Genomic DNA, 23,656 nt, shown 5'->3' with positions numbered 1-23,656 from the left:
CCCAGAGTGCTCCTTATAAACCAAGCACCCCACTCCTGTCCTTGTGTTCCTGCTCCCCAGGATGACTCTGCACCCCGGAATGGGCTCCTCTCCCCAACACTCCCTGGAGACACACACACACACACACACACACACACACACCACAACCTCCTGACCAGCTCCTGTGATGCAGCCCCACTGTCACCCCAGCAAACCCCCTACCTTCCCCCCAGCATCTTCAGTGCTGCTCAAAACCACAACAACCTGAAAACAGCCTATTGCCTCTTTCATGGAACCCCAGAGCTCAGGAAGACCAGACAGCTGGTAGCCAGCCTCCTATTTTTTTACAGAGGAGGAAACAAAGGCCCAGAGGGGGGCAATGGGTAGCCCAATGTCACACAGCATGCCAAGATTAAACTTTGTCTCCTGGGACTTGTCCCCTTAGCTCAGGTCTGGACAAGGCCGAGTTGGGTTGCAGGGCTGGGGGTAGCAGTGGATGGAGCCTAGAGAACCCTCTGGAGCAAAAGAGACTAGCGCCTAGGGCTAGAGAATCACTGGGCCCCGGGACCCGGAGAGAGCCGCTCTCATTTTACAGATAGGGAGTCTCAGTCCCACAGAGAGAAAGCCACCGTCACTGGATCCCACAGCTACTTGGCTACATGGAGGCAGGAATCTGTTTTCCTGAATCCTAAGTGGCTTTCCCACTCCAGCCCTTCAGGTGGCTCTGAAGGGTCCTGAGCCACAGAGCAGGCAGAGCTCAGCCCCTCCCATATCCATACCCAAATACCTGGCACCCACCAGCGCTCCCCGGACTTCTGCCTTTACCAAGTCACTTCCTAAAAGTCACAGGGCTTGGGTTATGTGCTGGGTCCAGCAGGGGCTACTGGAAGAGGGGTCCCCAACTCTGAAGCCCCTTGCAGGGAGGGGAGAGGAGGAGCTACAAGGGCCCAAAACTCCGGTCCCTCACAACACACCTGCTCTTCAGCCAGGCCTGGCCCCCCAGGGACTTCAGACCCACCCCCTCCTCAAAGGAAGGGTCTGCCCTCGTTGCTGCAGGCCTCAGGCTGGACCCAAGCAGCCCCAGGACTGAGGGGGAGAAGTAGTAGAAGGGTCAGTCACCCTGCCATGAGACCCAGGTCCTTCCAGCCAGAGCCAGGCTTGGAGCTCGTGGAAAGGAGAACAGGAATGGGACAGTGGAGACAGACGGCCCCAAGCAGCTCCGGCCATGCCAAGTTGACCATCCCCTCCAACACAAACACTGGGCCCCTGGCTCTGCAAGAAGGGGGCATTTTTCAGAGATGACATCAGCTCTTAACGTTTCACGTTTCTTACCTACCTCAGCCCAGAGAGCAGAGTCCCCAGAGCCCCCAGCTTGCTGAGGCAGGCACCAGCCCTGGTGCAAACAGCAGAGCACTGACCTCAGACACCACAGCAGTCCACGCCCAGCAGAGAGGGCCGCTCCGGTGGCTGTCCACGCGGCCTGCTCACCCCGAGGACATGGCCCTACCTGGGCACTGCACGACAGATGCAAGAGAAGATATCAAACTCCCAGTTCCCCAAACACACCTCGGGGCCTTCGCTCAGGCTGTTCTCTCTGTCCGTTCCCGTGCCTTCCCTGTTCCATGCCACCTAGCCAACACCTCTGCAGCCTTCAAGTGTCATGTCCAATGTCCCCTCTCCTGTGAAGCCAGCCCCACCTCCGTGAGCCTCCACAGTGTCCTATCCTTCCATCAGAGCCCTGAGCCCTCAGTACAGTATTTAGAACCACCTCACTTTCCCTCTCCTTCTCGGCCTTTCTCCCCAGACATGGAGCCCGTGGAGGGCACAGGCCAAGTCCTGTGCCACTCAGCCAGAAAGAGGTTCATCAACCACAGAGGGCTACGAGGCAGTCAGCTGAGAGAGCCCCACAGAGGCTCAGTTAAAGTCGGGGGAGCTGGAAGTGAATGAGGTGAAGGGAATCACACTGGGGGACCTGGGCAGCCGGGATGGGAAGCCACAGGGGCTGGGCCTCCAGGGTTTTCCAGCAACAGTTCTGGTTGAGTGAGCAAGGGAGTGAAGGTTCCAGACAGAGGAGGCGAGGTAGAAAAACCAACTTCACCTTCTGCCATGAGTTCTCTCTGGCAGCAGGGAGAGGTGGACACAGATGCCTGCAAATGCTGATTCCCACCACGCCACCCCCACCGGGAGCTTCGCAGGCAAAAGGTGTGTGGAACTTGGCCCATCAGGCCCAGAAGGGGCCAGAGGGCACGGGTCTCTGCCCCTCTGCCTGAGAGGGGGCTGACTCGCTGCCCCAGGGCCAAGCTGCCCCTGCTGCTGACTCAGGCCCCACTGGCCAGCTCAGCATTCCTGCCCTCCCCACTGAATGGGGCTATTGAAGCTCTTTGTAGAGGGAGGTGAGGCCACTGACCACACCCCCAACCAGAGCCTTCGCTATGCTCTGGGCTCTGCTCTCAGGGGCAACACGGGCCCTGGGTTCAGTCCGAGAGCACTCTGGCTGCCGCTGCTACTCTGGGGGTGTCTGGCACCCACGACGATCCCAGGTAACCTGGCCGGGCTGCACCAGAGCGGAGATCCCAGTGGGAGGGCATCGTCCTGATCCTCAGGACTGGAGGCCCTGGGACGGCAACCCTGCTCGTGATCCCCAGCTTGGGGAGAGGTCTGTGCCTCTGCACACGCCACGGTATATAGGTGGGGGTGCTGCAGGGGCTCTGGGGGCTGTCTCGCCTCCCCCACCGAGTGGAGCTTCCCTAAGGCAGCAGTGGTCTTCCCATGCAATCAGGGCCTCTCACAGGGTATGGGCTGGGTATCCCCCCGTCAGACGGGGAGCAGGGGTGGTTTGGAGCCTTGCGCATCACACCCGGAGCCCCCCAAGCCCAGTGTCCATCTCCTCCTTTATCAGACCTGGTGTTCAGCCTCAGCCTCTGCTGGTGGCTCCCAGCAGGGCAAGGGCCCAGCTCTCAAGAGAGAGCCAACGCCTCTCTAGATAGAGCAGCCCCGCCTCGTCCCATCTTCCTCCCCTCCTGACCTTTACCCCCCCAAGCTGGGACCTGCCCCCCCCCCCAGCCCTGGCTGCTTTTTCAGGAATGGGGGAGGGCCGGGTGCCATGAAGCCAGTGCGGGCTGTCCCACTTTGGTGGGTGCTACTGCTGGTGTCCAGGCTGGGGGCCACCAGGAAGGGATCCCCAGAAGAGGCCTCCTTCTACTATGGAACCTTCCCACTTGGTATGTCCAATCCTCTGTTGGTCTGTCCGTCTGTCTGTCAGCTTGCCCACCTTGGGCTGGCTTGCCAGAGAGTTTGGTGTTTTCGTTTCCCAACAGGTAGGATGGGAAAAGTAACTCCGTATTGTTGTTCTAAAATAAATGAATCTCCGAACAGATTTCTTTAAGCTTACTATACAGGCAGTTAACGTTAATCACAGCTAAAACTGTGCAAATTAAGTGTTTTAAATGTATTATGTCTGCCCTCACCCGGACCCATAGGTTCCCACTCGTAGGGAGCCGGGGGCAGGCGGCTGGGGAGGGGGCCTGCCCCGTGGCTGAGGACAAACAGCCCAGAGTCCAGGTGCTGGGTGGGGAGTGGGAAGGGGCCCAGGGCCCAGTGTGAGGTCTCTACTTGCAGGCTTCTCGTGGGGCGCGGGCAGTTCTGCCTTCCAGACAGAGGGAGCCTGGGACCAGGATGGGAAAGGGCCCAGCATTTGGGATGCCTTCACTCACAGTGGGAAGGGAAAGGTGCTTGGGGATGAGACAGCAGATGTGGCTTGTGATGGTTACTACAAAGTGCAGGTGAGTGATGAGTGTGTGTGCAGGTGAGTACGCACCTGAGAGGTGGACAGTGACACATTGGGGACCCCGGAGGACAATGTCAATCTAGTGTTCTGCTAAACACCCCCTAGTCCACTGCAGGAAAAAGAGGTGGGGCTGTTGGTGGCTGGGGATTGGGGGGCAGGGGATGTGCAAGAGGTGGGAGGGTAGACGTTGGAGGAAAGGATAGCAGGGCCCCACCTGAGCCAGGGCCTTAGTCCAAGTGATGGACAGCTGAAAGGCTGATGCCATGACCCTGGGGTCTACAGGCCACAGTAGCCTGAGCCCTTGGTCTCTGCTTGTGAATTGGCCCCGTGGAGGGGGTCGCTCTGCTCAGGACCCACTTTTCCTCTCTGGGCCGACTTCTTGGGGGACTCATCACCCAAGTTTATTAGGAACACCCCAATTGACATCTCACAGCATCCCCATATCCTGCATTTAGTTGACTCTTAGCATATCCCTAGGAGAAAGGGGGCAGGTGCTTTCACACCCATTGTATGAATGAGAAGGAGTGAGCATGGGGGGGAGGGGGGCAGCGTGAGCCCCGCCCCAGAGTCCTAGGTGACCATTCCCCACCTGGCACCCCTGTCTGCACAGGAGGACGTCGTTCTGCTGAGGGAGCTGCATGTGAACCACTATCGATTCTCCCTGTCTTGGCCTCGGCTCCTGCCCACAGGCATCCGAGGTGAGACAGGGCAGCCCCTCCCAAGCCCAAGTGCGGGTCCTTTTGGCCATGTCGGCTTTGAGGGGACACCATAGAGTGCTGGGGAGGGAGAGCAGCCTGGAACATGGCTTCTCTGGCAGCAGCCATTACAGGTTCTGCAGGCAGCTGGGCTCCCATGTCGTATCAGACCCGGAATCGGGCCGCCTGGGGGTGATTTCGGGCCCAAGAAAGGCCACAGGGCCCAGGAGCACTGTGCTTCAGAAGGCCAACGCCCCCTTATTTCACCTTCAGCTGACAAGGTGAACAAGAGGGGAATCAAGTTTTACAGCGACTTCATCGACGCCCTCCTCAAGAGCAACATCACCCCCGTCGTGACCTTGCACCACTGGGATCTCCCGCAGGTGAGGCTAATGCAGCCCAGACGGAGGCCCGGGGGGCTCCGCTCAGCACGGGGAGCCTGATTTGGGGACTGGGGTTGGCAAGGCGGGGGCAGAGGCTGGGGTCTGGACTGGGAGATGGGAAGGAGTGAAGAAGTCTGACCCACCCATGGAGGACGTCGGGCTGGTTTAACTGATGTTTGTAACAGGTGATGAGAGCAGATTTCGAGGTTTTCCAAAAACATTTGGCCTAAAAACAACAAACCAAACTAAAAACAAACCTCTTTTGAGTAAGATTTGATGACGTGGCATAATTAATGTACTTGTCTGGGCTGGTATCATAGGAGTACAGCCCCCCAAGCCATTTCTGTTAAGTCTCAACCTCACTGCCAGACCTGACTCTTCAAGCAATTCTTTCCTTCATTCCACAAGGCCCCCTGGGAGAGGAGCCATGTGTGTCACTCTCTGTGACACAGGTCATAGGAGGTCAGAGAACAGAGATGTGGCCTCAGGGAGATGTTGGGAAGAGGCGGGGGTCCCATCACTGCTTCAAAGTGCTGGGCGTGGGGTGGAAGGGGTGCTCTGGTTTGAAGGGGCTTGGCAAGTGATGGGGTTAAGAGTTTGGGGAGCAAGCAGGAGGAGGAGGGATGGAGGTTTGGGGGCGTAGCTTGGGACCAGGCCCCAGAGACCTTGACTGCCGAGCTAAGGCGACTGGGATCATTCTGCAGGAAGGGGAGCCACCGGAGACCTCTATGCTGGGACTGGGGCCATGGAGCAGACTTCAGGGAGACAAACCGGAAGCCTCATGCCAGCTTCTTCCCCCGCTTTCACTAACCTAGCCCTTTAGCATCCCCTCAAACCCACCAGGCAATCTCAGTGGAATGATGCATCTTGGGAAAATCCCACCTTCACAAGCAGATGCCTTTGGTTGGAAGAGAGTCCTCCACTGAAGAAGGCAGAGCCCCCCCCCCTCACAATAGAGCTTCTGAGGTTCCTGACGTCCGCACGGCCCTCAAAATCCTAATCAGAGGTTCCATGTCCTGCATCATCTCTTATTTCTTCTGAATGTGTATTCGAGGTTCTTTTCCCAGGATCAGACCTCTCCCCCTTGGCCAGTGTCCTTAAATACTCAATCTATCACGTTCCTTCCAAGCGGGAGAGTCTCACAGCTTCTCTGTCCCTTCCCTCTTGTTTGTATAAGGTGTGACATGTCCCCACACTGATGTTGCCTCATGGTTCATTGCTGGCCACCATCCTCAAGTTGTCACATCCAAGGCCCCCCATCTTTGCTCTCCGTTGCTCTAAACAGCCTCTGTGGTTGTCATCACCCTTGTTTCTCCCACGAGTGTGGCCTATCGACTCAAAAAGTCTTTTCCGGAGACAGATCCTTGGGGCACCTGCTTCTCTCTCCACCAGCTGCTCCAGGTCAAGTACGGCGGGTGGCAGAATGTGAGCATGGCCAACTACTTCCGTGATTATGCCGATCTGTGCTTTGAGGCCTTTGGGGACCGGGTGAAGCACTGGATCACTTTCAGTGACCCTCGGGTAAGCAGGGCCCTTCTCCAGGGGGGAAGCCCCCCTTCCCGGACCACGGCGCTCCTGCTCCTTCTCACAGGCCCTGTGGGCCCCGCTTGCCGCCCCTGTAGACGATGGCAGAAAAAGGCTATGAGACGGGCCACCACGCTCCCGGCTTGCAACTCCACGGCACGGGCCTGTACAAGGCGGCACACCATATCATTAAGGTGAGGTGGGTCCTTGTGGGAGTGAAGGTGGGGTTCAAGGCAGAGGAACAACCCTCAGTGTCGGCTCAGCCTGCCCCAGGGGTCTGAGCCTGAGCTCCGTCATCTGCGGTTCCAGCATATTCCACCACACCTTCGCACCACTCACTTGCATCCCACGAGGATTTATGGAGGGAGTGCCCGGTCATCCAGTGCTGGGCACTTGCCGAGACAATAGAGTGGCTGCTCCCTAGAGCTTACAATCCAGTCAAGGGGATGGAGCGCATGCATGTGAAAACTTGCCACCTGCATGTCTAAACAGCCTTGTGAGGACTGGTGACAGGAAGAAGGGGCGGGACGCCAGTGAACCAGGGGCTAAAGTCTTCAATGAATGAGCGGCAGTAACTGGAGGTTGAAGGACAACGGTAAGGAGTTAGGAGTGTTTGTCTCAGAGCATGGACTTCAAAGGACCTGGGATTTTGGAAGGAGAAATAGTTTGGAAGCAGCAGGAAGGAGCAAAGCAGACACTACCCTAAGGTATGCGAGGTGTGAGGGGAAAGCTGGCGTCTTCTTGGAAGAGCTGCGTTGGGGATGTTCTTTGGGGCAGCCAAGCTCAGTAAGGGCACGGGAGTGAAGGAGACAGAGGAGACGCTGGGGTGACTCAGGTATTACAAGGCTGCTGGAGAGGCTTTAGAAGGGGGAGGGACTGGGTCACACTGCAGGACACATAGGAGGGTACAGGCGATGTCGCCTAGGAAACAGGGATGTGAGGCATGACAGGATGGTCCCAGTGGACTCTCAGTGGAAGGGGACAATCTGATCAAGCAGGAAGCCAAGGGGCCCCTCAGTGACATACTAGACTCTCAAATTCCTGTCAGGGAGAGAACTTTCTCATTCCTTCTACGCTTGGCATAGGAGTCCTTAAACTGTGGATACTCGAAGGGCAGAGCTCTGAAGGCATCAGTGGGTCACCGGCAAGAGAGTATGGAAAGAAGGCATGTCAGCACATTTTCAATTCTAGTCTTAAGACTGTTCCAGATGCTTGGTATTTTCCTAACTTCCTGAGCAACTCTGGGAAAGGTATTGCCTAGTTAACCACCTAGAGAACGAGTAGGAACAACACAAGGAGCCTTAGCAAAAATCTTAGAAACAAGAAATATCACAAAGAGGTGGTTTGTGTGTTTGTGCCAGAGTGAGACAAGTTTCTCTACAGAACAAAGGAAACACGTGCGTCTGGAGGTCAGAAGAAGGGAGACAAGGGATTGGGATAATCAAGGCTGGACCCAGGGAAAACCTGGGACTCTCAGTCAAATCAGATCCCTGGTCAGGACAGAGGGAGACGTGCGCCAGCCAGGCACCTCTGATGCACCCCTCTGTTTTCAGGCCCACGCCCAAGCCTGGCATTCCTACAACAGCACGTGGCGTGGCAAGCAGCGAGGTGAGCCTCACCACCCACATGCTAGGAACATACCCCCCGCGGGCTGATACCCTTCACCCCTGCCACCACCTGCCCTTTTTTTTTTTTTGAGAGAGCGAGAGAGTTAGGGAGAGGGGCATAGGGAGAGAGAGAGAGAGAGAAAGAGAGAGAGAGAGTGTCTTAAACAGGCTCCATATTCCCAGTGCGGAGCCCAACGTGAGGCTCGATCCCACAACCCCGGGACAATGACCTGAGCCAAAATCGAAGGGTCAGAAGCTCAACAAACTGAGCCACCCAGGCGCCCCTCCCCTGTCTTTTCTTTTAAGGTCTGGTGGGGATCTCATTAAACTGTGATTGGGGGGAGCCCATGGACATCAGTAGCCCCAAGGACATAGAAGCTGCCGAGAGATACCTACAGTTCTGCCTGGGCTGGTTTGCCAACCCCATCTATGCCGGCGACTACCCCCAAGTCATGAAGGACCGGATCGGTGAGCCACGTCACACTTTAGTTCCAGGCACCACAGCAACAGTACTGAGCCCAGGTGAAGGGGTGGAGAGGCGGGAGACAGGGGTGGAGGAACACGCTGGGCTTGGGTGAGGCACTCAAGGGATAGCCCAGCCCCCAAGGAACTGAGAACTGGTTTTTTGAGTTGGGGCGAGGGGAGGAAGGACACATCCCCAGACGTGGAGATTGGGAGTTTCAGAACCCAGGGGGAAACACAGCAATTTTCTGGACTGCTTTCTTTTGCGTTCTGCCATCCTGCCTCTTTCTCCCCACTCCACTCCATCTCATTTTAAGTGAAGTAAGAGAGAGAGGTCAAAGACGCAGTCACGGGCGTGTCAGTTCTATCGTTGGTTCTATTACTTGAGGAATGCTTTCCAAGCTCTGGTTTCCACAGTGTCCGAGAAGAGAATAAAGACACATAGAGCTCCCAAGGCTGAATCAAGTTGGGTGCTTTTAAGTGCCATATAACAGAAAATGCCAACTAAAATGGCTTGAAAAGTAGGGGATTTATCATCCCAGGTACTGAGTCCAGAAGAGGTGATCCAGGGCCGGGTAATCCAGCCTTCAGGGATGTCTTTGTGGACCAAGGCTCATTCCATCTTTGACTCTGGCACCTTAGCCAGCCCATCAACGCTCCTATCAGCCACAAAATGGCTGCAGAAGCTCCAGGCATCATGTCTTCCCACATCACATCTTTCCAGAAAAACGGAAAGAGCTCCAGCATACCCATTTTTTAAGAACAAGGAAAATCTCCCCAGAAAACCTCCACTCACAACCAACTTCCCTACAAGGGATGTCCTCAAGAGATGGAACTGTCACATGCCCCAGAAAATGCCTTAGACCACCAGGACCTCAGAGGCTGGGGAAGCCAGGACTCTCATCAAGGATATGGCCCCTTGGAAGAGGATGTGGAAGAGGATAAGAAAGAAGACAGGCCTGGCGCTACTGACTTGGGGGGCAGCCAATCGTGTCTGGCCACACGAATCTAAAAGTATTATCTCTGTTTATTTAGAGGTATCGGTCTGCGTGCCCCTAAAAAAAGAGACAAGGTTAAGATTGTAAATAGGTTACAATCTCACACGGCAAGGCTATTTTGGATGTTTGACTAAGAACTGTCGACATTTCAAAATTGTCTCTTTCTAAGGCACCACTTATCAGACTTACCTGGAATCTTCTGACTCTGTCGCTAACCGGTGAGCGGTTCTGGGCACGGTGTCTCACCTCTTCGGCTGTCATTTTTATCATCTGAAAAGGAAGGATTACACAAATAGTCTCTAAAAATCCCTTGGCAATAACTAGGTCCGTGACACATCTATCTATGCACATGTGTTCAAAATCCCGAGAAGGATTTCCTCAAGGTGCACAAGGAAAAGCCCTCAGGACGGGGCCGGCACCCCACTCTGCAGGCACAGCCCGTCATTCACACGGCACATTCACTCTCGGGACCCTCGGAGGCCGTAGCGGGAGCCACAGCAGGATGGCACTAAAGGAGCCGAATTATTGCTCATAGGACAGTTCTTGGGCTTAAGGCCAGTAATTCCAGACTCCGTCCGCTCCAATTTTGTGGCAACTCTAATGGAAACCGGGCTGAGTTTTTCCTTATATGATGTGTACGGAAGGATTCTCTGAGCAGTTCATGTTTTCTTTAGTGAAAGCATTCTGCCAGAAATCTTGTACACAAATTACTTCCAGGCATCTTATAAGCGCAATAAATATGTGAACAAAAGTACTTCTAGGCCCGTGCTGTCCAACAGAACTTCCAGTGATGATGGAGAGAAGTTCTGTATCTGTGACTTCTGATATGAGAGTCTGGAGTCATTTGTGTCTATTTAAATTTAAGTTTTTAAAAAATTAAAAACGTGGTCCTTCAGTGTGACTGACCCAGAGATACAGTCACACTGGCCATAGTCCAATGGCCACATGTAGCCAGTGGCTACTGTATTAGACGGTCCAGAGACAATGCCTGGTGGTTTTTCTCAAGTTACTGAATGTAACTGAAAAAAACACGCTAAGATCATAAAGGTATTTGATAATACAAGCTTTTCACCCATTTAAAAACCAATAGCCTCTTTGGAAACATTTTTATGGTTCTATTTTACAACTCATACCAATGTTAGTCTTCTTTATTCATTTAAAACCCCTTTCTTTTTTTTGCATACGTTCTACAAAGACACGCAGGTTTCAAATTTTTTAAAGTACAAGAGAGTACAGGCAGACAGCCTCTCCTCTGCTGTCCTGCCCACCACTCCCCTCCAGTGTATTCGATAAACTTCTATCACCTAAAAAAAAAAAAAAAAGAGAGAGAGAGACAGAGAGTAAAAAGTGAGAAGTCAAGCTTCCCTCCCTCCCTCTCCTCATTGCTTCCAGCCCCTGGGAGGAAGCATACTTCCAGAGATAGATTGTGCCCATGTGGGCAAAAACACTGCTGCTCCTTGTGTGTAGTTGTTAAACGCAATTCTTTGCATCTTCCACTTAAAACATGTGTCCTGGCATTCTTTCCATGTTGGCAATAGTGCTGGTATATAGTCATCATTCTGATGACTTCACAGAGCTGTACGGACATACAGATCTATTTAAACAGTCTCTCGAGAGACATTTGTTTGCAATCTTTTGCTACTCAATCTACAATGAAGATCCCTGTATACATCCTTTTACACGTGCAAGTAAAAGGTAGGATGAACAGATATGGAAATGATCAGGGAAAGGACCTACCTTCAATTTAAAAAAAAATTTTTTTTAACACTTATTCATTTTTTGAGAGGCAGAGAGACAGGGAGACAGAGAATCCGAAGCAGGCTCCAGGCTCTGAGCTGTCAGCACAAGGCCCGATGCAGGGCTCGAACTCATGAACTGCGAGATCATGACCTGAACCAAAGTCAGACGCTTAACCGACTGAGCCACCCAGGCGCCCCTCCTTTTACAGTTTTAAATGCTAGGACAAAATTTCCCGACACAGAGGTCGTACCAGCCTACACTACAACAGTACGTGAATGTGACCGTATGTCCCCACCCATGGCCCGCACCACCAATGACCTTCCACATCTCTTCCCAGAGGCAAGCAAAATTACCAATTTTGTATTTAAGCATATAGGCATCTAAGGCCACATTTTTCCATATAGCCACAATGTTGCCTGCATACCACTTACTGAGTAATCTATGGAACATATCACTTTAAATTTTTTTAAATTTATTTTGAGAGACAGAGAAAGAGAAACCATGAATGACGGAGGGGCAAAGGGAGAGAATTCCAAGCGAGCTCTGTGCTGACACAGTGCAGACGCAGGGCTCTAACCCACAAACTGAGATCATGAGCCAAAATCAAGAGTCAGACGCTTAACCAACTGAGCCACCCAGGCGTCCCTGAAAATATAGCTTTTGCGCAATATAAACTTTAAAAATTTTGAATAGTATTCAAATGTTAAAATTCCAGCTTAAAAGGCTAAGGTTATATTTTCCATACAAACGAATCCCAAAGGCCGGGATCTGGACGGCAGCTTTTATGTCAATGTGCCACTGCGATCGTGGTAGGAACAGCAAAAGAATCGTGAGAAAGTAAAACTTGGTGAAATTCTGTTTTTCTCTCTCAATAGGGAAAAAGAGTGCAGAGCAAGGCCTGGACATGTCAAGGTTACCGGTGTTCTCGCTCCAGGAGAAGAGCTACATCAAAGGCACATCTGATTTCTTGGGATTAGGTCACTTTACCACTCGATACATCACAGAAAGGAACTACCCCTCCCGCCAGGGGCCCAGCTACCACAATGACCGTGACTTAGTAGAGCTGGTTGACCCGAACTGGCCTGACCTGGGGTCGACGTGGCCACAGTCTGTGCCGTGGGGGTTTAGGAGGCTTCTCCACTTCGCTCAGGTGATTATCACATTCGGCTATTTCACGGGCACTTTTTACCCCAATTCATGATCTTACAGCTTAGGCCCAGGGGCCTACATTTTAGTTTAAGTTTTTATTTGAATTCCAATCAGTCAGAGTGCCTACATCTTCAAGTTAATAAAACAAGCTCGGTTAGTTGTTCTTCAGAGGCCACCAGATACGGGCTTTACAGGCCAACGCTGACTATGAGGAACCGCTTCAACGTATGTACCTGTGGCTACAAATTCTCATCCCACGTTTATTTCGCTCTTCTCACTTGAAATATGTGAGAAAGAACACAGCCTGAGGTATATTTTCTCTACAATGATGCTGATTGAGAAATGTAGTCTTTCATATGAACTTTGTCCTGTCTACACTCACCTCCAGGTAAATGTGTAAACTGGCATCCACTAAATGCTAAACACACTCGATTAGAATAGAGCAGGCTTGACTCAGTGCTCGCATGTGCCTCAGACTCGGAAACCCAATTGGAGGTCGGAATTTTTAAGATATTCCTTACTATGACTCACTTTCAGACTCAATACGGCAACCCTCCCATCTATGTGACAGAAAATGGAGCATCTCAAAAACTACACTGTACTCAATTATGTGACGAGTGGAGAATTCAGTACCTTAAAGGCTACATAAACGAAATGCTAAAAGGTAAGCTATAGACCAACACTGTCTTCACAAATTTTGTTTAACTTGGACAGAATTTGATAACACACGTGACCGGCTGAAGCTTGTTTCTGAATCTCATAAATGAATGCATTTAAAATTATCTTCACAGTATTATGTTTCCAAGTAAATGAAATATATTAAAAATGGAACAAAATGTCTTTGCAGCTATAAAAGATGGTGTTAATATCAAAGGGTATACTTCCTGGTCTTTGTTGGATAAGTTTGAATGGGAGAAAGGATATTCAGACAGATACGGATTCTACTATGTCGAATTTAACAACAGAAATAAGCCACGCTATCCAAAGGCGTCAGTTCAATATTACAAGAAGATTATCACCGCCAATGGGTTTCCCAATCGAAGAGAGGTAGGACAAATTATTGAGGTTGCTTGTTCTAGACTGCATTTTTAAATAATCTCAACAGCCAGGGTGGGGTTCAAACTCACAACCCCAAGATCTTGAGTCGGAGGCTCTTCCGACTGAGCCAGCCAGGTGCCCCTCACTTGTTCTAGATTTTGAAAGAGCTAAGCAGCTTGGGTGAGGAGGGTGGTGAGACTCCCTCCTCCCTTCTCCATGGAGAACAGGGTTTTGTGGGCCTTTGTCTCTTCCCCTAACTTGTGCCACCTCTTTGCTCATTTGCTTAGAATGGAGTAAACCTGCCTTAAAATTAAATCCTAACTTTAAAATTTGTTTTTGTAACATTTATTCATTTTTGTGAGAGAGACAGAGCATGAGCGGGGAAGGGGCAGAGAGAGAGAGGGAGACACAGAATCCGAAGCAGGCTCCAGGTTCTGAGCCCCATGCGGGACTTGAACTCACAGAGTACGAGATCATGACCTGAGCTGAAGTCGGACACCCAACTGACTGAGCCACCCAGACACCCCAAATCCTAACTTTTAAAATTCAGTCCTAACTCACAGAGCGTGAAGGGCAAACTAGTTATGTACGAATCCTGAATGTTTTAGGTTATGACAGTCAGTAGAGACTTCTAGTTAAATGTTCTAAATGTTATATTTTAATGCAAATAAATACTGCCTACTCTTCAACATATGTGAAAACAGTTACAGTAAATAACAGTAAAATAAATGTATAATGACCACACAACTTTCACTTCTTTTCCCACTAGTTCCAAAGTGAGATTAAAAATAATTCATCTTAATATTAATAATCCTTTAAAACCTACCAAACATTTTCAGTAACCTACAAATGTTTCTACCAGCTAAGTTGCTATCGATGACAGGCAATTAAAATTGTAATTTAGAATGTCTTCATAAAGAAAATTTCTAAAAAGAAATCTCACTTGTTTACCAACATTCTTTTAGGGTGAGCCCCCTGGCACCATAAAGAAGCAGTGACTGATAGGCATTCACTAGTCTGGCGTTTCTAGAAAAGCGCTAGATTGTAAGCTCCTCAAGAATAAAGACTTCTTTTTTTTTTTTTTTTTAAACTCCCTCACAAAGATGCACATAGGTATTCAATATATATTAACTAAACTTCAGGCAGATTTAAATTTGTCTTAATCCTACATTATTTTAAAACTGATTTCAGGGGCATATGGGTGGCCCAGTCAGTTAAGTGTCTGACTCTTAATTTCAGCTCAGGTCAAGATCTCATGGTCTTGAGATGGAGCCCACGTTGGGATCTTCGGCTGGGCACGAAGCCTGCTTAAGATTCTCTCCCTCTCCCTCTGCTCCTCCCTCATTCATGGGCTCTCTCTCAAAAAAAAAAAAAAAAACAAAAACAAGATTTCAAACTGCAAAAAATTAGTCTAAGATGACATTACTTATCTAGTGGATTTTTATTAGGTGGAAAGTTGGTATCTCAAAGCCTTGGAAACTTGTGCAATCAACAATCAGATGCTTGCTGCAGGTGAGTGTATTTTAATTCTTCCCTTTGACAACTAAGGCACATAATTATACATATAATGATGTTACCAAAACCTCAAAATGTGGATCTACGTGAAGTCAATCTTTCCAAAACACACAATTAAAAATGAATTTTTTCCTTCACTTTGAAGCAATGTCAAATTTCTATTTTATAACAATTTCAAATATTTTAAAAATCTACCAGAAAAGAGAAATATTGTATCCACTCTAGTTTTATTTTTCTGAATCATACTGTCAACTTATAAACTTATTTTTGTTATAGTGGGCTTTGTGGAAGGAGGGAAAAATGGAACCATATTCAAATAGAATAAACATCGAAAAGTCAAAGAACACTCCAGATTTTATATTCACTCATTCAGCAAGTAATTAGTAAGCACTCACTATTAGCTAGGGGGTGTTGTAACTAGAATACAGCAATAAATAAAACAAGGTCCCTGACTTCATGGAAGGCACGGTTCCCAAGGTTCAGAGATGTGGAATAACAAAGACGCATCTACACATCAACAAGGCCAGCACAGATCATTTGTTTCTTTGAATTCGGTCTTTCTCTATGAGGGCAATCAGAGAAATATACTTCCTGTTTTAACAAACCCATCTTTAATGTGGTATCGGAGGTGGAAAGTGCTAGACCAAACAAATCCTACCAATTCAGCTATTTTCATAGCTGTTTTATACCACTGTGCCCTGCTCCCATCTGAATAACCAGGTAATATTAAGGATGTATATTCCTTTAAACCAAAATAAACTTATTTAATCACCTAGACATATGATGTAGAATTTACTGCTGAGCCTATGAAATCTGTGGGAGCAGGGTCTGTGCCTTATTTATCTCCGTAGCCAGGGTGCCTGGCACAAAACCTGCAGTAGGAATTACATACATGTTCATTAATATAATCACGTATGTGAAATACACTTATTATTCAACTCTTCAAGATACTTACTTCACAGTGCAAGAATTCCCACAAAAATATGGCAACTCCTCCACCTCTTAAGATACATCTTTGAATAACATCTTTGAAAGGTTGGGAGACGTTGGCCAAGGATTTTCCTTTCATAAATCCCCCCAGTGAAAATTACAGAAACCAGGGAACATGGCTGTCAATATTCTCACATTAATTTATGGTAAGTGCAAGTATAACACGCATTTAGACTTTATTCCAGTACCTACGGAAGAACCAAATGTAGGCAATCTTTATTCCATATTTTCTGAAGGATATTACAAAGCCCTCACATAATTGTTTTTAAATAACATTTTATAATGTTAAGAGAACCACGTTCTCTTTTATAGCAAGTGAGATTAATTACAAAGCTGGATGATGCCATTTTCCAAGTTTTCCCCAATGCAGGGGAATCTTTCCAGATGACGCTATATTCACTAAAATGACGACACTCTCATTTGTGGTGTTCTCTCTCCCGTTTCAGAGCCGTTACTAAGTCACATGCAGATGGTGACAGAGATCGTGGTACCTACAGTCTGCACGCTTTGCATACTAATCTCCGCAGTTCTCCTGATGCTCCTCCTTCAGAGCCAGAGCTGAGACCGGGTTACCCATTTTATAGATCCATCTTTCGTAAAGAATCCTCTGGACATTCCTCCTTTTTCTGCCTTGAAGGTTTATATACATTTCTGGTTTCAGGCTCTGTGATAATGGGTTTTTTTTGTTGTTGTTTTGTTTGTTTTGGCTTGTGCTACGATTTAAAAATTAGAAAATAAAAATAAGCATGAATGAAGTAAAAATCACCTGTCAGAGTCAATGTTAATATTTTGCTATTATGCATCTACTTTCACTTTACAAAAAAGGAATCACAGTGCACAAATTATTTTGTTACTTTTTTTCCTTTTAAAAATCTGTCCAGTAATATTACTTTCATGTGGAAATAACTGCCATCTTAGCACTGTCCTACACAGGATGGACAGGATGGACAGTCAATCATCTGCACATAATAACAATCCCTTCAGGTTCTGAATTCTATCAAGCAACCAGGGAAACGCATTAGGTGGGTACCAAGTAAATGAGCACATACACTTTTCTGAGATAAACTTTCTTCCACTAAACGTAATTAACTTCATTAAAGTACCTTAAAGAAATATGTCTAATATCTTCTCTGTGCCTAGATACTCTGTTTTGTTTTGTTTTTTTAATAAAGGTCCATTTTACTCTTAACTATGCTAAATTGATAGAATTAAACAACATCTATTTATTTGGAGACAAAACATGACTTAAGAAAGAATAAGAGACATTTTATTCATTACCTGATTCTATTGTTTCTAAAACACAAAAACAGTAAGACAGCAGAAACTGCTATTGCATTAATTTTCTTGGTTAATATTATCTTAAACATTTTAAAAGGGTGTTTACATCTGGGGCTTAGTCCTACAACTGGGCTGGGGTAGATTTGTTTTTAATAGAACTCTGCTTTCAACATCAATCGATAGGCTCCTTCGGGGTTTTTCTCTCACATCAATGTTTTTGAAATCAAACTCTCTACTATACATAGAGATTTAAAATGCAAAGACATTACCACTCAAAAATATGTTTTCGTTTCTCTGGCTTCAAGATTAATCTGGCTTACTGACTACAGAAGGTAAAAAGGAAATTAAAGACGTGCATTGCTCAATAACATCTGATAAGCCTTTTACATGATTACTGAAAAATTATCCATATTCCAAATGTATTAAATCAATACTTCTGTTGTAGAAAACACTAGAACATAAGATACTTAATACACTACAAAGTATCTGGAGAACAAAAAGCGGACATACTACCTTACAGAGGACTCCATCGGCACACTTCACTTGAAATGCACCTGGCTGCAGGTGACCATGTTAGTATAGAACATCCTTTCTTCCAGGCTACCGTTTAACGTTAATTCAGAAACATCTGTAACCAGATAGAGATCAGAATTGCTTACCAGCCTGCTGGCTTTTCTACCACATACACTGCTGACTTTTATAATAGTCAAGAGGTAATATGAATGGCATGTGTCTTCTATTTTGAATTTAGGGGACAAAAACCAGCGTGGACAATTCTTTTAAATGGTAAACTTTGATGCACTGAAAACATGACTAAAGAAAATACAAAGCAGATTTGTTTTAATTCTATATTTTTCAATTAGCAATAATAGCGCCTCAGATAAATCTCACTGGCTACGATACTGCCACTTCACAAAGCTTAATTCTCTTTTTAATTGGGGAACATACTGCTCTATTTTTGTGCCTCATCCACTATAGTTCAACTCTTTTTTCCAATCTTAACATATATTTTGGAAAACAATTTCTACTTGAGATTTCTAGTCTTAGGGCTAGGCAAATATGCACTTTTTTTCTCTGCTGAAGACTGCTGTATTTCAAAAACAAATGCAATTAACATTTAGATGAGCTTATGTTCACTTTCTTGTGGATCAACATTTTGGTTTCCATATTCCCACCATGATCAACAATCACCTGCAGAGTACCCACAGGGCGAGCAGCACTCTCCCAGACGCTGTTGTTCGCTCCCGTTCACCCCAAATCATTATTTTCTTCCCGACATTTCTTCTCTCTTAGGTCTTCCTGATTTTGATCTCAATGTTTTACAACAGTATCACAATATTAGATATCTTGAAAAGCTAGTATTGGACCTAAGTGCTCAGTTCAGTCCAATGAAGCAGAAAGCCTAACCTCTTAAATGCATATAATCTTTGGCAAAAAATAAATCATGACTGAGCTTTAACATTTACAACTGGGGCTTTGTAGGAATAGCCCATGACTTACAAATGAGGGTGTCCTTCACCAGTGGGTCTTGCTTTGGGCTGGAGGTGACAGAATAATTTCTAGACAAACACATCAGGAATATACGATGGGTAGAAGAGGTTATAAAATTCTAGCCAAAATGGAGTATGTGAGTGGTTTTCCAAGCATGCAAATATAGGATTTCATAAGAATTCTTTATTTTCATAGGAGTCACTGGACCAAGTATTTATTCATAAATTGTTTTAACTCAAACATTCAAAATAACTTTCACTCCTTTTTGAAGTAATCTGCATCAAAAAGACTCTAGGAGATACGTTCACTCTACTGCACTTATCCAGCATCATTGAAAAAAGGTGTTTAATCTTGCATGAATTTCCTCATAAAACACGTTTAATCTTTATGTAATAAAATTTATTTAAAACAGCATTTTCCAAAACGTATCACATATGTTCACAGCTTTAAAACTTTCTTTTTAATCATAAAATATAGATCTTTTTAAACAACATTTGCAGTTAAAACAAAATGCTTCCATTGGTGGTTCTCAAACTAGTTGCACAATGGAATCACCCGGAGAATTTTTTAACAAGTCACTGCTGTCCAGGCGGTAGCTCCAAAGATTCTGACTTACTTGGTCTTGTTATTAAGACTTTAAAAGCTCCTTAAGTGATTTTAATGTTCACCTAAAGCTAGGAACCACCCCTGCCCTCACCATGCCACACCTCAGGGTTAAAATTTTATTGTATCCTTCCAGACCTTTTCTTATGCCTCTGTCTCCATATTTTTTCCAGGCTTTTAATACTGTAAACAATACCACACTTAATAAGCTTGTGCATAGGTCTTCTTGCACATGTCTGGTTTTATGTATGGAATAAATCCCTACTAAAAAAACTGCTGGGCCAAAAATTGTATTTTAAAATATCGGTGGATATCGCCCTCCACAGAAGCTATGCAAACTTATACTTCAATCGGTAACGTGTGAGGTTGACCGCCTGCCTGTTCACATCCTCGCCAGTACCGTGATAACAAATTTTTTTATCTTTGCTTATCTGACAGGCAAAAGATGGTATCTCTATAATATAAATATGCATTTCTCTTATCATAAGTGGGCCTGGGCAGCTTTCATTCTCAAGATGACATCTGAATTTCCTCTTTGGCAAACTGTTCATCTTACTTGCATTTTTCTATTGAGTTATTAACATATTTTTCTTACTGATTTGCAAGTTCTTTATGTAGTAGGCAATGTAGCCTCTTTTCCGAACATGAGCTGCAAATTACTCTTCCTTGTTTATCATTTGTTTTGCCTCTGGTATTTTTTTGTCATGCTGCAACTTTTCTAATTTTATATGGTTGATTTTTCAAGCTTTATACCCTCCAGGTTTCATATCACACTTAGAAAAGACAGGATGATTTTAACTGATGGTTCTCAGGAAAATTTTTCCATTTCTTTAGGGCTTTTACTATTCAGCCATATGAATAGAGAAGTTTCCATCATGCTTGAATCAAAAAATATTTGGGGGAGAATAAACCTTTCATGGAAACAATTTTGCAAGGTATCAATCTAGAACTATTTGTAGAGTTCTGTAGTTCAATAACCAGCACTGGTTGACTACAGGCTTCTGAAATCTTTTCAGATGGTCTTAAAACTATTAGATATGAGGAGCGCCTGGGTGGCTCAGTCGGTTAAGCGTCCGACTTCAGCTCAGGTCACGATCTCACAGTCTGTGAGTTCGAGCCCCGCGTCGGGCTCTGTGCTGACAGCTCAGAGCCTGGAGCCTATTTCAGATTCTGTGTCTCCCTCTCTCTCTGCCCCTCCCCTGCTCATTCTCTGCCTCTGTCTCAAAAATAAATAAACATTTAAAAAATTAAAAAAAAAAAAAAACAAAAAACGATTAGATATGATTTTAGATAATCACTGCAATATCTGAATGAAGCCTTTTAAATCTACACAAAGACAGGACAGAATCATGCAATCCACATACTTGAAAATAAAAGTTTTACAGGTGCTTACTAAAGGAGGAATACTTGGAGCTGGCTTATTACACCAAGGGCTCAAACGCGTTCTCTGACTGATGTGGACCATCTGTGACAGAACATTAGAAAGCTCGGGGCGCCTAGGAACCTAGGTGGCTCAGTCAGTTAAGTATCCGACTCTGGATTTCGGCACAGGTCATGATCTCACAGCTCGCAAGATGGAGCCCTGCATCTGGCACTGCGCTGACCTCACGGAGCCTGCTTGAGATATTCTCTCTCTCTCTCTCTCTCTCTCTGTTTCTGCCCCTCCCATGCTCACACGTGCTTGCCCCCCTCTCAAAAATAAATACACATTAAAAAAAAAATCTCAGGGCACCTGGGTAGCTCAGTCAGTTAAACGTTCAACTCTTGGTTTTGACTGAGATCTGATCTCATGGTTTCACGAGTTCGAGCCTCGCGCTGGGGCTCTGCACTGGCAGCACAGAGCCTGCTTGGGATTCTCTCTCTCTGCCCCTCCCCTGCTTGTGCTCTCTCTCAAAAATAAATAAATAAACAAAAAAATCTCAACCTTTTCCCAGCACTCCCGGAAAAGACATCAGGGTAGAAATATCATCACTGAAAGAGTGCACAGAAGTGTGAAGTATGAGCTAGCATTTCAACCTTCTAATCTATTTTTGCTCCTTGTATCCCTATTGCTTGACCTCTTTTAATAAAAGTTCCTCTATCCAGGATGAGAAACAGCACTCTCCCGTGATTTTTCCCCCCAGAAAAAATACGTTTTACACCTAGAGTTCAGGAAAATTATTTAAAACTGGGCACAAGAGCTACCATAATGTGCCAGTAAAGATTCAGTTTATTTTCTACTGGAATTTATCTGAATAGATTACAAACCATCTTTACCAGGTTTGTGGAAACTCAGATGGTCTACAGGTGCACTGTCACTCAGCTGCCAAACCGTTTTCACCTTCTTCTGACCACCACTGATTTCCACTTTCCATTTCTGTGGCTTCTCACTAAGGAAAGAAGAAACATCAAAGGGGAAAAAAAAGCCCCAGTTATTCCCTTCCTTCCTTTTATACTCATAATTAGCGAAGTCCTCACGTGAGAGGCACTGAGAAAGAAGAGATGAACAGGTCGCAACTCTAAATTTCGGGGTTTGAGTCTGAACTACCTACAGGACACTGAAGTTGGGGATTTACACCTAATTTAGAAACATGAATCTGAAGCTCAGGAGAAGCTAGCGATGGGAGTTATGAATTCTCATTAGCCCAGAGGAATTGAGGCTTTGAGTGTGAGTCCAATCACCCAGGGAAGACGGAAAGCAAGAAGAAAAGAAGGCAGAAGGTGGAGTTCTGGTGAAAAGCCACACAAGAAGCAGGCAGAGGAAGACCCTGAAGAGAGAACTCCTCTCGGCCTTGGAGGAGGACCAGAGAGGTGGAATTAACATTAACACAGAACGCTGTGTCACAGAAATGAAGAAAAGGGACGGAGATCCAAGAAAGGAATAGTGTTAAATGCCAAAGAGCCTTCTAAGTGCCTACTCATCAGGAGAAAGAATTGGGGGGGCCAGCTGATTACACCAGGGGTTAAAGCACACTCTTTTACTGGCAAGTTGTCCACTGGATTTGGTAATTAGAAGGCCACCAGTGATCTCGGCCGGAGCAGTTTCAAGGAATGACAGGGTTTGGCTACGAGGGAACAAAATAGAGGGAGGGTAAAAACAGAGTGGCTTCGGTATGAGAGAAATTTCAAGCACATTACCTGTTGAGGGAAGAGCCGAGGAACCTATCATTTGACACAGCCTGAGTCCATGTGGATGGCCAATCTGTCACCTTAGCCTCATAGTCCCATACCTCCCCAATCCCAAACCCTCTCATTCCTCACAGGCATATCCTCGACTTGTCGTCATTACCCCGATCACTTTCTTCCCAATCTGTCATTTCCCTTCTGCCTACACTTTCTGCCCTATACTGTGAAGGAATTACAAGTGGAGAGAAAAATGAAAGACTAGAGGCCCAGTGGTAGAAAAAGAGAAGACAAAAGGTCTGGGAGAGGAGAGAGGGTGAACTCTACCAGATGGCAGTCAAAGAGCAGGACAGAGATGATTAAGGTTTCAGAGGTGGAGCACAGCTCTTGGTCACGAGACCCCCAGGGAAAGGACAGAGGAGTTGCCCAGGAATTATGGCCAGACTTAAAGTATAATTTAATTATTAAGTTGCTGACCTTTGATATAAGCTTTTTACAGCAGTTGGTCTGACTGGCAGCTGAAAAATGTGTTGCTCATCAAGAGGATTTTGTTTGTAGTATTTTATGCAGGATCTAAAACAAACAGAAAACAACAAAAAAAGAACTTCTTCTGGAAAAAAAAATGTCCCTTGGAGATAAAGGCTTTCTGGTAATCTAAAGCTCATAAGAGAAACATTTCACCCAGTACCACTAACCAAAACAACAGCAGAAGAATAATTTCAGGGCCACAACAGTAAACAAAAAAACAATGCCTCCTCCCCCCCCCAACAAAAAAGTTAGGTTGTTTTTTATTTTGAAAGGATATCTCAATTTTTTTTTCAATTTGTAAAAATTAATAGAAGGTCTATTAAGTTAAGCCAAAGTAAAGGCCTAACTAAGTGGGGGAGGAAGTGATATCAGAAAAAGAAAACCAGTAAGAATCAAAAGAGAGACAAAGATACAGCCTCCATGGTTTTCAGATTCTGGGGAATTAAAGAGTTAACTCAATTACACTATTCATCTTTAATGAAAATAAATGTCACATTCTGTAAACAATAATAATTTCAAATATTTCCCTTCAAATATTTCCCTTTACAACTGAGGCAAATTCTAAATTCGGGAAAGGCAATGGTACATTTCCTTCCACAGGGAAAAAGAAACCCAGTCCTTCCACTGGATGGCTCACTCATTTCGACCGTGAGGCTTCAAATACACATAAGACACCGGCAACCCATGTAGGAGGCTCATTCCAAACTGTTTCTAGCCAAACTGATCGGCAGAATCTCTAAAATTACAGCAGTGCTATTGGCAGAAGTCGGATAATAATATTTGGTTT

The 23,656-nt window shown here is 46.2% G+C and overlaps 2 protein-coding genes and 1 pseudogene across 6 annotated transcripts in view; 1 reads left to right on the top strand and 2 right to left on the bottom strand.

The window, feature by feature from the left end:
- Window positions 1-2,793: 2,793 nt before the first annotated feature.
- Window positions 2,794-16,429, top strand: LCTL (lactase like). Of its 3 annotated transcripts, XM_049613794.1 has the most exons (13): window positions 2,794-3,200; window positions 3,598-3,761; window positions 4,377-4,464; window positions 4,735-4,844; window positions 6,237-6,365; window positions 6,467-6,562; window positions 7,922-7,976; window positions 8,282-8,443; window positions 12,051-12,325; window positions 12,862-12,988; window positions 13,172-13,371; window positions 14,811-14,874; window positions 16,314-16,429. In XM_049613794.1, the coding sequence occupies exons 1-13, from the start codon at window positions 3,083-3,085 to the stop codon at window positions 16,427-16,429; spliced, it is 1,704 nt and encodes a 567-aa protein (XP_049469751.1). In that variant the 5' UTR covers window positions 2,794-3,082. The 3 variants fall into 3 exon arrangements, with proteins under 3 accessions (XP_049469751.1, XP_049469752.1, XP_049469753.1); XM_049613795.1 differs by lacking the exons at window positions 2,794-3,200; window positions 3,598-3,761; window positions 4,377-4,464; ... (1 more) ...; window positions 13,172-13,371; window positions 14,811-14,874 and having other exon boundaries at window positions 6,276-6,365; XM_049613796.1 differs by lacking the exons at window positions 2,794-3,200; window positions 3,598-3,761; window positions 4,377-4,464; ... (2 more) ...; window positions 13,172-13,371; window positions 14,811-14,874 and having other exon boundaries at window positions 6,276-6,365.
- Window positions 15,088-23,656, bottom strand: part of ZWILCH (zwilch kinetochore protein) — a 38,664-nt gene continuing 30,095 nt past the window's right edge. Inside the window, exons 16-19 of one of the 3 annotated variants that reach the window (XM_049613791.1) lie at window positions 22,819-22,914; window positions 21,496-21,608; window positions 17,659-17,773; window positions 15,088-16,580 (exon numbers count right to left, since the gene is read on the bottom strand). In XM_049613791.1, coding sequence (XP_049469748.1) covers window positions 17,685-17,773; window positions 21,496-21,608; window positions 22,819-22,914 — 298 coding nt within the window. In that variant the 3' untranslated portion in view covers window positions 15,088-16,580; window positions 17,659-17,684. The other 2 variants (XM_049613793.1, XM_049613792.1) reach the window with 2 other exon arrangements.
- On the bottom strand, window positions 17,948-18,065 carry LOC125910424 (uncharacterized; annotated as a pseudogene).

Source organism: Panthera uncia (genome assembly GCF_023721935.1).
Source record: "Panthera uncia isolate 11264 chromosome B3 unlocalized genomic scaffold, Puncia_PCG_1.0 HiC_scaffold_1, whole genome shotgun sequence".
Classification (NCBI taxonomy): Eukaryota; Metazoa; Chordata; class Mammalia; order Carnivora; family Felidae; genus Panthera; species Panthera uncia.
This window is presented reverse-complemented; position numbering and strand designations above follow the sequence as displayed.

Coding starts and splice junctions, on each gene's coding strand:
- LCTL (XM_049613794.1), top strand. CDS start 3,083: ATGAAGCCAGTGCGGGCTGTCCCACTTTGGTGGGTGCTACTGCTGGTG. Junction 3,201..3,597: donor CTATGGAACCTTCCCACTTG/GTATGTCCAATC, acceptor CTCTACTTGCAG/GCTTCTCGTGGGGCGCGGGC. Junction 4,465..4,734: donor CCTGCCCACAGGCATCCGAG/GTGAGACAGGGC, acceptor TTTCACCTTCAG/CTGACAAGGTGAACAAGAGG.